This window comes from Poecilia mexicana, unplaced genomic scaffold (assembly GCF_051168715.1).
Source record: "Poecilia mexicana isolate PSO_F unplaced genomic scaffold, ASM5116871v1 scaffold_16, whole genome shotgun sequence".
Classification (NCBI taxonomy): Eukaryota; Metazoa; Chordata; class Actinopteri; order Cyprinodontiformes; family Poeciliidae; genus Poecilia; species Poecilia mexicana.
The window spans coordinates 12,530,973-12,544,266 of NW_028263385.1; the positions used below are offsets into that span (position 1 = coordinate 12,530,973).

The window sequence follows — 13,294 nt, forward strand, 5'->3', positions numbered from 1 at the left end:
AGAAAATGTGTGTTATAGAATTAAATATGTGGGTGCAGCCTCTGCAGCTGGAGTTGCGAGAAAGTTTGGGAGTGATCGTGCTTTCAAGTCTAACCACAGAAAAACATCCAGGAAATGATGATTTAGTTCTGTTTATTGCTTTATTCTGTGAATGACCACAGTTTATTCACTAGTTCATCAAAGCAGCAAAGTTATGCTGCATTCTGTGACAGCTGGGAATTTGGACTTTCCCCTTTTTAGTGCTGGACAAAATTTCAGAAAAACCTCAAAGAATTTTTCTCCTAGTCTTGAAGGTTATTACATGGTCTTGTGATATTTCTAAATTTCTTACATTTTGCACCATAAAATGCATAATTACCCCATTTCCAAATGCTTTTGCCCTACACTTTAAAGGCATACCAGTTTTCCTAAATGTGTATTGTGTTAGTTTTTTATGTCCCAGACTTACAAAGAAGTGAAACGAAAATTATGCTTTACAAATAGAAGAAACTTAACTTTTACACTCACACAGGAAAACGGCCTCGGACAGATGTGTAATTGTACAACTACACATCTTTGAAAAGTAGAAGTAGAACCTCCTGAACAAACAACAAGAATGCAGCAAGTGGTTTCTGAATGGTAAGTCAACAACAGTCAACAGCAGCCATTGTACAGCGCACACAGTGGTAGAACCAGCTGACCAGAGGTGCTGGAATTCAGCGTCAGTTGCTCGGTAACAGGGCTGGTCTTAGCTGGGATTGCTAGGTAACAATGCAGCCCCTTTTGAATATGACTCAACAATCTCAAGATTTTTGAAGCGCTAATTGTCCTCATTGTCTTATAGCCAAACAACAGATGGGTTTTTCATAAGTGATTGGGCTGTTTTCAGGAGCAGTTAAGACCCAAACAGTAGTAAAATAAAAACATGCAAAATGTGAATTTTGCATAATGTTATCTCCCTTATCTCCCCCTTATCTCTTCTAAGACATAGCCGTCCACCCAAACCGGCAAACAGGGAAGGAAAGAATTAGAGAAACCACCAAGAGACCCATAATAACTGTAGAGGAGCTGCAGATATTCAAAGCACAAATGGGAAAATCGGCTAATAGGACAAACAAATCTGCTTTTATGGAAGAGAGGAAAGAAGAAAGTCATTGGTAAAATAGAAAAAAAGGTGGGGGGGGGGAGTAATGCAAGACAAACAATAATGTTTTAAGTGATGGAAAACTACCAATGCACAAAACCCTAAACATGCCATACCCACTGTGAAACATGGTGGTGGCAGCATTATGCTGTGCGGACGCTTTTATTCAGCAGCAACATAAAAGCAGATCAGAGATAATGAGAAAATGGATGGAGCCAAATATTGACCAGTCCTGTAATAAAAACCTGCTGCAAGCTGAAAAGTGTGGAGACTTTTTATCAGGACGATGACTTTAGATTCACAGGTAAAGCTCATGTGTTAGAAGGGCCCAGTCAAAGTTCAGGACAAATCCAGCCTATGAAGAAGAATGGTATCTAGATGTGCACAGCTGGAAGTGATTTAAACAAAAAAAAACTTACAAAGTTCTGACTCAGAAAGGCTGAATGCAAAGGCATGGTACACTGCTCTGACTTTTATTGTGAAAGTGTTTCCTATAGTCTGTGCTGGTGTTGAAGTTTCTGGTTGTGACGTTACAAGACGTGAAACCATTCAAGGGTTATGAAAACTTCAAGGAGGAATATAATCTCTAACAGAAACATTTTACACCATAACAATCACTAAATAAAAGAAGCAGCAGGAAGTATGATGCCTTTATTCCTTTTAGGCTATTTTTCTGATGTAATGCGACTTAGAGAGACCTTCGTATTGCCAGACAGTTTTCTAAATTATTCTGCAGCTCTGTGTATTCAGTCGCTGTGTGGGTTTGTGGATTTATAACCAGAGTGTGGCATAAGCTAGTGCACTGAAGAGCCTTCAAACATCAGCGCTCTCAGAGGAGTCGCGCTCTCACAGGGGGGGTCACACACCAGCACAGGCACACCAGGCTTACTGCACATCTGACAGGGACCGACTACTTCAATATTCACCATAACCCAGAGCCTAACGTACCCCGCTGCTCAGGGAGCAGCGTGTCCGTGTGGTTTCACTTCTAAGTAGCTTTGTAGCCAAGAAATAATTAGAATAATCCAGTTTCTTTCTCCTTTCAATGTCAACCAAGGCATGTTTGTTGAATAAAAAAGAAAGACCAATTTTCCCCTGGTCTGTGGTGAAATCTCTATATAATCCGAGTTTTAGGAGGCAATATAAGGCTGGACAATATGGCTGAAAAATGTATAGACATTCCATATCAGTCAATAGATAACTATTACTTACCTTGTTTTAAAATCTGAAATACTGACAAAGCCGTGACCTTTCCTGTTTTATCCACAGTTTTCATTACACACCGTCGTTTTTTAATTTTAAGCGTTCATCAGGTACAGTGAGACCTTAAACTGCCGCTGTGTCAGTTACTCAACATGTTGTTGCTAGGTAACCAAAGAGTGAGTGCGTTGCTAGGTAACCACAGAGTGAGTGAGGTAGTTGAGGCCTCAACTGGCCAAGTGTGAGCAGCTAAAGTGTTTTCTCTGCCTACATCTCCCAGAATGCCAAGCTGTTCTGGATCGCAGTTCAGTGAATATTCTATCAGGCATATTATCTGCTGATATTGATCACTTGTCTACCATGATAAATGGTATTGATTTATTGTCCTACCCTATTAGCGGGTGTAGAAGCCTACACAGAAATGTAAGACACTAGTTGCCTGTTGCATCATTAAGCACTTAGTTTGTTTTTCTTTTTTTAATATCGCAATATTGTTTATTTCTTCATTTAAAAACTTTTTGTATTTACTCAGGTCATCTCTGAATCTCGGAGTTGTTTTTGATTATTACTAATTGGAACATTGATTAATACATTTGGTGTACATTTGACGAAATGTAATGTTAATTGCTCATTTCATAATTAGCTACCGTGTTGTGTTTTTATGGCGTAAAGCGCTTTGAACTGCCTTGCTGCTGAAAAGGGCTATAAATAAACTAGATTTGATATTTAAATCAACTTGATGGTATGAAACATTTAATGTTGGCACAAAAAGAAAGACAGAAATAATCTGTGTTTACAGCACAGGATGTATCCAACATTTCTTGAACCCAAGTGTGGACAAGAACATAGCAACCCATACACATGCCTACATTTATAAATCCAGATTTACCAGCGAGTGTTTTAAACATTAGTCTGTCAGAGCATAACAGTGTTCCTGCATCTCTCTCTCTCTCTCTCTGTCACTTGAACACCATGCGGGTAATAAATAAACCCAGACAAAGCCATCCAACCACATCCAGTAAAAAGTACAAAGCAGCAAACACGACACAGAAAACCATTTCCAGCTCTTTTCATTTTTTTTAAAGCCTGTTATTGTTTAGCTGTGTAGAACAGAGCCAGCTCGCCAACAAAACATGCAGTTTGTGAGACCACAGGAAGCCAAGATGTTATTGGATGCAAATATAATTTACTATGGCTGCGTTAAGAGTTGTTTCCTCGAGCTGTTTATTTTCCAACTCTGGGGACAAACCCAGTGCCAAATCCTGTCCCTCTAATCCCTGCTCCATTATTGTACAGCAAACTGTCTACTTAGCACAGCGGACAGGTTTTTTTAAGCTACCGGAGGAGAGCCAACGCAAATGGAGCTGACCTCCTTCTCCGTCTCTTTAAGAAAATAAAAAAAGAGAATCTCCTTCAGTGCACTCTCTCACCTGACAGCGTCCAGTTAGCAGTGGTGTCCATCATGAGGGTAGTGGCGGTGGGGGGTTCTGGAGGAGCGAGGGATGAACAAGGGAGGAAAGTGTGAGAGGAGAGATGATGAAGGCTCAAAGAAGAGGGATGAGGGGGATTTTTATCTGTCTCAGCAAAGATGGAGTTCTGTGCTTCCTTGACCAGGTCAGGATAGGACTATGGCCTACACAAAGCACGTTTATTACATATTTTTGCACAAAATCATTCTTGGATAATGAGATTTCACTCTAGAAGCTTATGTGAGCTCCTTTCAGAATGAGCAGTTTTAGGGCGTCTTGTCACTTTAAATCCAAATAAGCTGCTGCTGGCCACACCCCAAACTCAACATTTACACTCATACATGAAACTGGCTGCAAACAGCTGCACAATAATACCACCATACATCTTTGAAAAGCAGAAGTAAAGCGTCCTGCACAACCAACAAGGATGCATCAAGTGGTTTCTGGATAGTAAGCCACCAACCAAACACTTCTCTTTTTCAGCAGCCATTGTACAATAAATGCAGCAGTAAAACCAGCTAACCAAATGTGCTGGAGCTTCACTTGGGTTGCTAGGTAACAGGCTGGCATTGCTAGGTGAGGGGCAGAGCCTGCTGATTTGTGATGTTGCATTCCAAAGGTTTTTGAAGCGACTCATTTTCCAGTCACTAAAAATCATTAACTTATTGCCAAAATATGGCTGGATGGGTTTGTTTAAGCGCTTGTTTTGATTCTAGAAGCAATTGAGACCCAAATGGAAGTATAAAAAAGTGCAAAATGTGGGCACGGTGGTGGCACACGGATAAAGTGGTCGACCCATAAGGAGGCCTCAGGTCTTGGCGCGATGATCACAGGTTGGAGTCCCGGCCTGTTGAGCTTTGCTACACATCTTCCTCCCTCTCAAAAAAAGTACAAAATGTAAATTCTTCATAACACGTCCATTTTAACAACCATGCCGACGGTGTAAAAGCTTCCTTGTGATGGTAATCATTTAATCTCTCTTCAGTGTTTCCAAAAATCACCATAAAATATAGAAAATAAGTGTCTGCAAATAACCTGAGATCAGAATAAAATATATTTCATAGTTTTGTCAAACTCATAAGTGCAGTCGCCACAGGAGAAGATAAAGCGATGGGGACAGAAACCAGGGACAGGAGAGGAAAGAGATAAAAGAAGAAAAGCAGAAAGGAAGGGAAGGACAGACAAAAGGCAGGATGTTGTCAAGTGAGGATCAGAAACTTGACCCAAACCTACCAGAAGGCTTAGAGCTGGTGCTGAATGAGTCGTGACTCGATGTGGGAACAGAGGTGGTGACGTTCCCCAGAGGAGTCGGACTAGGGTCCGGAGACTTTGGATGATTTTGATGAAATGAATCAACGTCTGTCTCATCCTCTCCAAATGGTTCTGGATACGCAAAATATGGAGAAAACAAAAGGGGAAAAAGTCAACAACAGACTAACTAGCCCTGGTTTTTCAACAAGGGAGTGAACAACTTGTTACTGAGGGAAAACTCAAAGTTAACTTCTTACTAACATGTAAGAAGGTGTTTTAAAGAAAACTAAATTTACACAACATACTGAGATATGTCTACAGCTCATCCAGGCTGTAAGAGAAAACGAGGCTTTTAGCAGATGACCACAACAAGAGATGCTCAGATTTATACTTTTAGGCTGAGTATATATTTATATTATGGAGAAAAATTGGGTTTTGAAATGGTAGGAGCCTTTTGGAAATCTCTGATTTCCAAAAGGCTCCTACCTTTGAAAACACTTAGCCACAACGGCAAAAATGGTCAAATTGCACCTGAGTTTAAAGAACCACAGAAGCTTATCCAGGGGTGAAAGTAAGGGGGTACGGTAGGGTACTGCGTACCCCTAAAAGATTTAGCGGGGGTACGCAGTACCTGCAAGAGAGAGGAGAAGCTGTCTGCTGTAAAAAATCAATGGGTTCACTGTGCAGCTGTGAGTTCACCCACTAATCAGCCGTGACTGATTAGTTTTTCAAGAACAATCTAAAACACGACTTAATCAGTTAATAAATAACTTTTTTCCCATTTCATATTGTTTCTGAACTGTTCGTGCAGGAACAACATCAGACATCTCAGTCCAGAAATGTGCAGTTCTAGGCACAGCCAAGATACTGGAGGAGAACCCTCAAGCTCCCAGGCCTGGTAGAGGACCCGAGCTCAGAGGATGAAAGAGAGAGAGAGAGAGAGAGAGAGAGAGACCACCCGCGGAGGGTGAGAAGGAATTTATTTATATATATATATTTTATTTTTATTTTTTGTCATAGTACCCCCAAGAATTTAAAACTACTTTCACCCCTGAGCTTATCCTTAATATAAAAGCAATTGTGCAAAATGATTGAAAAAAATCTAAGATGACAAACTAAACAACATTTTAATAAAATTAAGTAGGGAATCATACATTTACTTTGTAGCTTTTTATTGCCTTTATTAGAAGAAAGACATCCAATTCTGTAAATTGAGTAGAGAGACACGAGTCGATTCCTGCTGCATTTAGTCAGTTTAATGCCTGTTTGCACCAGATTCTGCTTCCAAGTTACAGTTACTGGATGTTTCTGATCCTTCTATATGATAGAACATTAAAAATGAAAGAAAAACAATCAGATTAATAAAAGCTGAAAATATTTTTAATTGTTAAAAGTTTTTGATTTGTCTGCATCTTGCATCAGCAAAAAGTCTCCCTTTTTGTTAAATTTAAAAAATGCCTCTGCATTTGAGCAGCTGGGCCAGATTTTTTTTACCAGCTTTGAATTAATCACCTAAACCACAATAGCCCTGGGTTGTTACCCCTGGTCTCCAGGTTACACACCTACAGACTGCTACTTTAGTATTTCTACTCACCTTAAACGTCAACAGAAACCTGACATAGATGATCTCGGCAACATTTGAAAGTATTTAATCAGAGCAGAAACAATGACTGCTGTTTAGGATCAGGAGGCAACGCAATGCTTTTCGACAAGAATGATGGATTGTGTTGCTCACCAACTCTCCAGCTGCCTTTGTTAGCTCACTATTTAGCATCAGGGTTGTAGCTAACAGAGGGAGAGCAGATGGGGAGCAGATAACAGGATGGATTATTTAACTCTGATTCATTGAAATCCTGGACGGAGCATTTAAGGTTTATAGAACGAGTGTCAAACTCGCATCAAGATCATGAATGTTCTGTTAATGATCTGTTAAACTGTTAAAATATTAATAAATAGCAGTCTTTGCATTCAATTAGTTCTTAAAATTAAATAATATTGAAAATATTTTCACATTATTCAGTGCCTCCAGGATTTTGTGATTGTTTTTGTGATTTTTTGCAATCAAAATGACTGATTTTGTGGTGCCGATTAGAAATATTTGAAGGGAATTTCAAAGGAATCTTTTATATATGACAGTAAATGTGACATTTTGCTACCCGCTGTGTCGTATAAGCTGAACGTATAAGATGAATACATGAATTATTTTATTTTTAGTTTTATTTGCAGTTGAGGTGTTGATTGACTGTAACAACTTGTGTGTCTGAGTGTTTTAGGTTCAATAAATTATATATCGATCATGAACTATAACCTGAATTCAGGCAGCGGAGTAGAGGACATAATAAGTACCGCCACCTGCAGGTGGGAGTTGACACTTAAACCAAGTGGGTTTGATTATTTTTGCGTTATATTTGCAATAAGCTCACAAATGTGTGTGAATTTCAGCAATCACAAATAAACTAGAGGCTCTGATTGATTTGGCATCTAGAGTCTAGATGGCCACATAAAATGATGCAGTGGGCCAAATCTGGCCCCTGGGCCTCGAGTTTGACACATTTCGTTTAAAGGAACCATCTTCTTCCTCAATGATTAGGTTTTTATAATTTATTATGAAGGTTTTCCACTCCGGTTAAAGCTACTGGAGCTGAATTTCTTCTTTCTGGAGTTAATACAGCAGACATGCTTCACTGATCCATTATTCTGACATTCACACAGTTGGACAGGCGCAACGTTTCTTCAAAATCTAATTTATTATCTGAATGATTCAAGTCAACAAACTCGACATTGTTGGGTCAAATTATTCAGGTACCTGACTTTGCTGTTATCACATCAGAGCTGGCACAACGGACAGTTTAATTAGCCGCCGTTATCTCAGCTGTAGTGTAGATGGGCACGTCTGACTTCTGGTCAGAGAGTAATAAATCTTACACTTCAGATACTTTGGGTTCAAAACAAACGAAGACAAGGAGGCCAATGTAGGAAAGAACAGCTTTTTCCCAGAACTGAAGCTGCAGCATGATAAAGAGGCGTGTAAAGATTAACTGTTGCACGTTTGTTGTAGCTCTACGAAGAGACGACCGCACCAGAAAGGCTGTGGGTAAAATGCATTTTGATATAAATACTACCATAAAGTCCTTGCATGCAAATGCTGACACTGGTAGAATAAAAGTCATCGGCAGAGGAACTTTTATCAAAATAATTGGCTTCATTAAACGAAGATGCTCAGTTTTATTCCTTGCTGCTTCTTATGCAAACGTTATTAAACCCTCCAGTCTGCACTACTGAGCTTGGTATTTAAAACATAGTTTATGTAATAATGAATTTTAAGCCTCTTTTACTTTGTTGATCATGAACCTGCTGGACATCTGCATCACTGCATCTCAGACTTAAGTTGAATGCATCTTTTGAAACATTTTCTATAATAAATCCAAATAAAACAGTTTATAACCAGAATGCATTGACAAACAACATTTTAATACCAGGAATTACAAATTAAGGCAGCAAAATGGTGCCTGATAAATAATTGTATTGTTACTGCTGTCTTAGATCCAACATGCACAGCTTTGGGGTTTGATCCCACTCATAAATGTGGGACAAAACTTTATATATTTAGCCGTAAAATGAATTACTTTATTTAAAAAGACATTTGTAAGCTTTATTTTGAAAGGCCAGGAGAATCATCTTATAGCTGTGCAATAAGATGACCTGTTTGAAACTTTTACTTTGAAGAGAATACAAGAGTTTTATTTTGAAAGACTTACTGGTTTTACTTAATTGGTTATAGTACGTAAAGCGGAAGCTGCAATAATCAAACCAATGAACCAATAAAACGTTTTTTTTAAGACTTTGAAGTTTTTTTTTTGTAAAGTTTAACTGAGGTATGATAACCATATGTGTATCTAATAATGTCCTGCTACTTTAACTAGCTTAGAAAAGTCAGTAATGTTAAAGCAATTCAACCTATAAAGTGTTGAGGATTTCCTTTGCAGGACAATCATTTGAAAACACTTTTTATATTGAAATGCATAAACGGGTTTTATTTTGAAAGGTCAACATAATCTCTCTTTAAACACTGGTTGACTTCCATTAGTAAAACAAAACCCACTAATAACCCACTAATAATTAATTTTTTTTACTCTGAAGAGCATCTTCAAGACCAAAAATCAGAAAAACATTCATCTTGATACTTCAAATTGTTCCGACATTTCTTTATTGCTTTCATAGCTGATTCTGACAACTTTTTACTGTAAAAAAGAAACTAGAAACATTTGAAATATTTGCAATAATTATGTCTGTTTTGTGTTTTATTTGCGGAAAAAGCCAAGCACATAAAATATCTTCATGGTTTGTGGGAATACATAAGATGTAGAAGCCAGGGTAGTTTGTTTTCCTACCAGAGAGGAAGGATATCTCACTGATGAGCAACCAGCGGTCTGCAAAGTAAAATTTGCAGCGGAGAATCTGAGCCGGCCGGCCGCCGAGCGGGAGGGAGATGGGTCGTGAAGAGGGGTCCTTCAGATCTTCGAGGGGAACCGGCAGGGTGAGCGCCGGAGACGACCAGGGCTGGAGGAGGCCAGGCTTGAAAAGACACTCTACTTTGCTGAAGACTCGCACGCCCTGCGTGTGCCGGTTGTTACTGTGAACCTAGGAGAGCAACAGGAGTGAGTGAGTCCAAGGGAAAAATACGCAAAAGATAAAGATCAAGAGGGAAAGAGATGCAATCAAAACTCTACTAACTTTGCATGTGAATTAGCTCGAACACACAGCAAACTCTGGCATGTTTGTTATTCATAATGAGTAGAGAGGCTGGAAAAATAAAATTAAGACCCTAAATTAATGACACATTTTCATTCTGTTAAACTGTAATTGCTTTGGCATGAAAAGCACAGAGCAGGACTGCAGATGAACAAAATAACAAAGGCAGTAAGGGAAAAAAAAAACAACTAAGACTAGAGAGTCACTGAAAAAAAAACTCAGCTGGCAACCAAAGTCTGACATTATTATTTATTTTGCTAAATTGACTGGTGACCGGTCAGATACTCCAAAATCCAATCTTTTTTGATCGGTATACACACCATCCCCAAAAACAAACAGTCCTCTCCAGTTTAGACGCTGTTGCTGAATAGAAACGAACTAAAGTAGCCGTCTCCTTTCAGCAATTACCGGGTGTTTTAGGGTCAATTCACTCCAGTCCACTTTAATCCAAATATAGTTTGTTTGTTTGTCTGGAAGATCCGGTTTGTTTGAGGAATGATGAATGTTCAATCAAAGTGAGTTTCTAGTGTTCACCTAAAAACCTCGATCTCGGTTTGATTAAAGAGAACTCTGGCGCAGTTCGAATGCATATGTGAACACCAACCAGGCAGCACTCCGACAGCAGGGAGCGGACTACAGCACAGAGCATTCTGGGTAAAAGCAACCAAAACAAGCAAGGGGAGCCAACAGGTCATTCAATTAGTTTGGTTCATTTGGCACAAAGCAGTGTGAAAGCGAACGGCAGCAGCTGAAAATGAAACAAATGTTCCAGTTGTGGTCTCCAATTGAACCGAGTCTACTGGATTATCAGGTGTAAAAACTTGATAATAAAGTCTGAGGGGAAAAAAGGTGCAAGAAGCTTTTTAAAAGAAAACTGCATTTTCTACATTATCTACAAGCGCAGTTCTCAAAATGTGGCCTAAATTATTAACAAGCTAAAAGCAAACAACATTCATGTTGAAACAGAGACTACTGAGCACAGGAGGAAATCTCTCACTGAAAACCTGCTGGCGACTGCTAATGGAAAACTAATCTGGCCAAATGTTGGTAAATGTATGAAGTGGCAGGTAAACGTGACCAACCCACAACTCAGATGCAACGTAAACACAACATAATAGTTAAAATCACAAACTGCGACGTTTACAGAGCTCAGTTTACGAGACGGCAGAATAACTCTGCCTGCAGGTCCAGAAATGGAGCCGCAAAGAAAACATTCAGAGATTCCCATTTACTACAGGATGTAGTTTCTTGGTGAGGTTGAACATAATCACCATGATAATACAGATGAAATGTAAGCTCTAATATTTGTACTGGAGGAAATTTGGTAGTATGTGCTACCTTTATTGAATTACCTCTATTATTAGTGATATTTAATGAGATTCCAGTTACCATAAGTACAAGGGTTTCATTTTTGGTTCAATGCAGCTATAAATACATTTTAAATGCACAGAATACCTACATGTGGGAATTTGAGGTCACAGTTGGTCAGTAAAATCTGGAAACAACTTGACCTTTCTGGTAATTTACAAATCTGGGACTTTAAAATTCAACTAAATATGCAGTGCCAGTATAAAGTCTTTTTTTCTAGTATCAAAACACAAGATACTGATTAAATAAATGTTCCTTTGATACTCCGGATAATATGGTGCAACATGGAAACGTTATATTTGCTGACAAAATAAAAAGTACAGTTCTGAAATGTATTGAAAAATGTTGGCTGCTCATTCAGACAGAGAGAACGAGCCTGTCAACAGATAACAGGAAGGCCAATTAGTCTATTCTGTTTTTCGAGAACACACGGCATGTAAAATTAACTTCATGTAAAATTAATAGATCCCCACTTTTTGTTTTTTGCGCTAATGCATAATTGTAAGTTTATTGAAAATTTTCCACAAAATGGTTTACGTGACCACTAACTCCCACCTGCAGGTGGCAGTATTTCTTCCTTCCACTGCACAGCAACCTCAGCCACTGATGTCAAGTTATCGATATGGCAAGAAACAAAAATCGAGCTGTTTAATTTCTTTGAAGGATAATATATGTGTGTTTAATCTGTCAGCTTGTTTTTTTTTCATAATTGTGCTTTTATGTGTAAATTCTGGAAGAAGTTTAATGAGGAAAAAATATTTGCTAAATTCCTTGTAATTATTTCTAAAGTAGCACCACAAAATGAGTAATTTTGAAAAAGAAAATCATAAAAACAATCCTGGAGGGAGAGCAGAGCAAAGTAGCTAAATCTGTGGATTTTCAAACTCTGCTGCTGGACTTGAAAATGTTTGCAGCTTTTTAGGAACTCTTACATTTAAAAGTGGGGATCTACATACTCCATTATAGTAGCTGCTCTATATGCTGATTGAAGTGGCATGGTAATCAATTATTCAGTTTTAAAACCATAATAAGACGGTTTCATATTAAAATAATTGTTATAGTTTTCAATCAGATTTCTCTATGCTATTCTCATATTTTCTAACTTTTTAGGTGTTGAATAGAAACAGAAATCATTTGGAATCCATATTACAATCTATATTAGCAGGAATTAGCAACTAGATATGAAACTCAACACAAAACCGATTGGTGAATCTCTGAGGAAGACGGGAACAGATTTCCCCTGTTCACAAGTAAATCTGCTCTAGTATATGAGGATGAGGAGGAAGCTAAGGGGATGAGAAAAGGATGTCGTTGGTAAAAGGAGTAAGTGAGAAGTCAAAACTCAAGATCGGACGGAAAATCAAGAAGGAAAAAGGTAGATTTTTCTTTTTCTTTGGAGATAGAGGAGTTGGTGCAGAGGTTGCTTTGACAGCTTGGCTGTTAACCTCACACAGTGCAGGAGCAGTCGCGCTAATCTAATCCACATGTTAATGCTCACACACAAGATGCAAGACGTCCAGCTGCACCAGATGCTCGGATGATGTGTAAGCAGGAACAACATTTGGTGTGTGCAGCGAATCATGGCTGTATAAGAGTAACAAGTAACTCACTACCCCATGAGGGAATATAGCTCCAATGACCTGCAAAACGCGTTCTTCTCTTTTAGGGAACAGCTCTGCATTCATTATGCTTCACTTTATGCATCGTAAACCCAGCGTTCATTAAGGATTCTCTCTGATCTTTCTTCTCTGTTTTAAAAGCACTGACAATTTTTTATTTTTTTTTAAAAATGCTCTGAAATATTCCCCAAAGGATCTGGAGCTCGACAAAAAGCAGATCCAAGAGTGCCATGACTGTCAAAGGGTAAAGAGCAGATTTCCCGTTTGAGAAGGTGATTAGCCACAGGTTAGGGAACTCTGTCCTGCAGAGACAAGTCAACCAAGAACTGGGTTCAGGTTCCCACTCTTTATTTATCTGACCTGTGCGCCTGACATATCCGCTCAGTCAGGCAAGCATAACAGTGTATGTCGGCTGAGGTTAGTGTGGGAAAACCACCAGGGAAAGGGCAGGAAAAGCCGGATAAGTCTTGGAAAAACAATAGGAACACTGCTGGGAGATATTTTAAATGGTA

General features: G+C 38.8%; 1 protein-coding gene across 3 annotated transcripts in view; it reads right to left on the minus strand.

Moving 5' to 3' along the window:
• ddr1 (discoidin domain receptor tyrosine kinase 1) overlaps positions 1 to 13,294 on the minus strand; it is an 87,848-nt gene that overhangs the window by 19,223 nt on the left and 55,331 nt on the right. For 2 of the 3 annotated variants that reach the window (XM_088014163.1, XM_014987114.2), the window contains exons 9-10: positions 9,435 to 9,684; positions 5,026 to 5,175 (exon numbers count right to left, since the gene is read on the minus strand). In XM_088014163.1, coding sequence (XP_087870289.1) covers positions 5,026 to 5,175; positions 9,435 to 9,684 — 400 coding nt within the window. Of the gene's footprint in view, positions 1 to 3,752; positions 3,811 to 5,025; positions 5,176 to 9,434; positions 9,685 to 13,294 lie in introns of all 3 variants that reach the window. The other variant, XM_088014164.1, reaches the window with a different exon arrangement.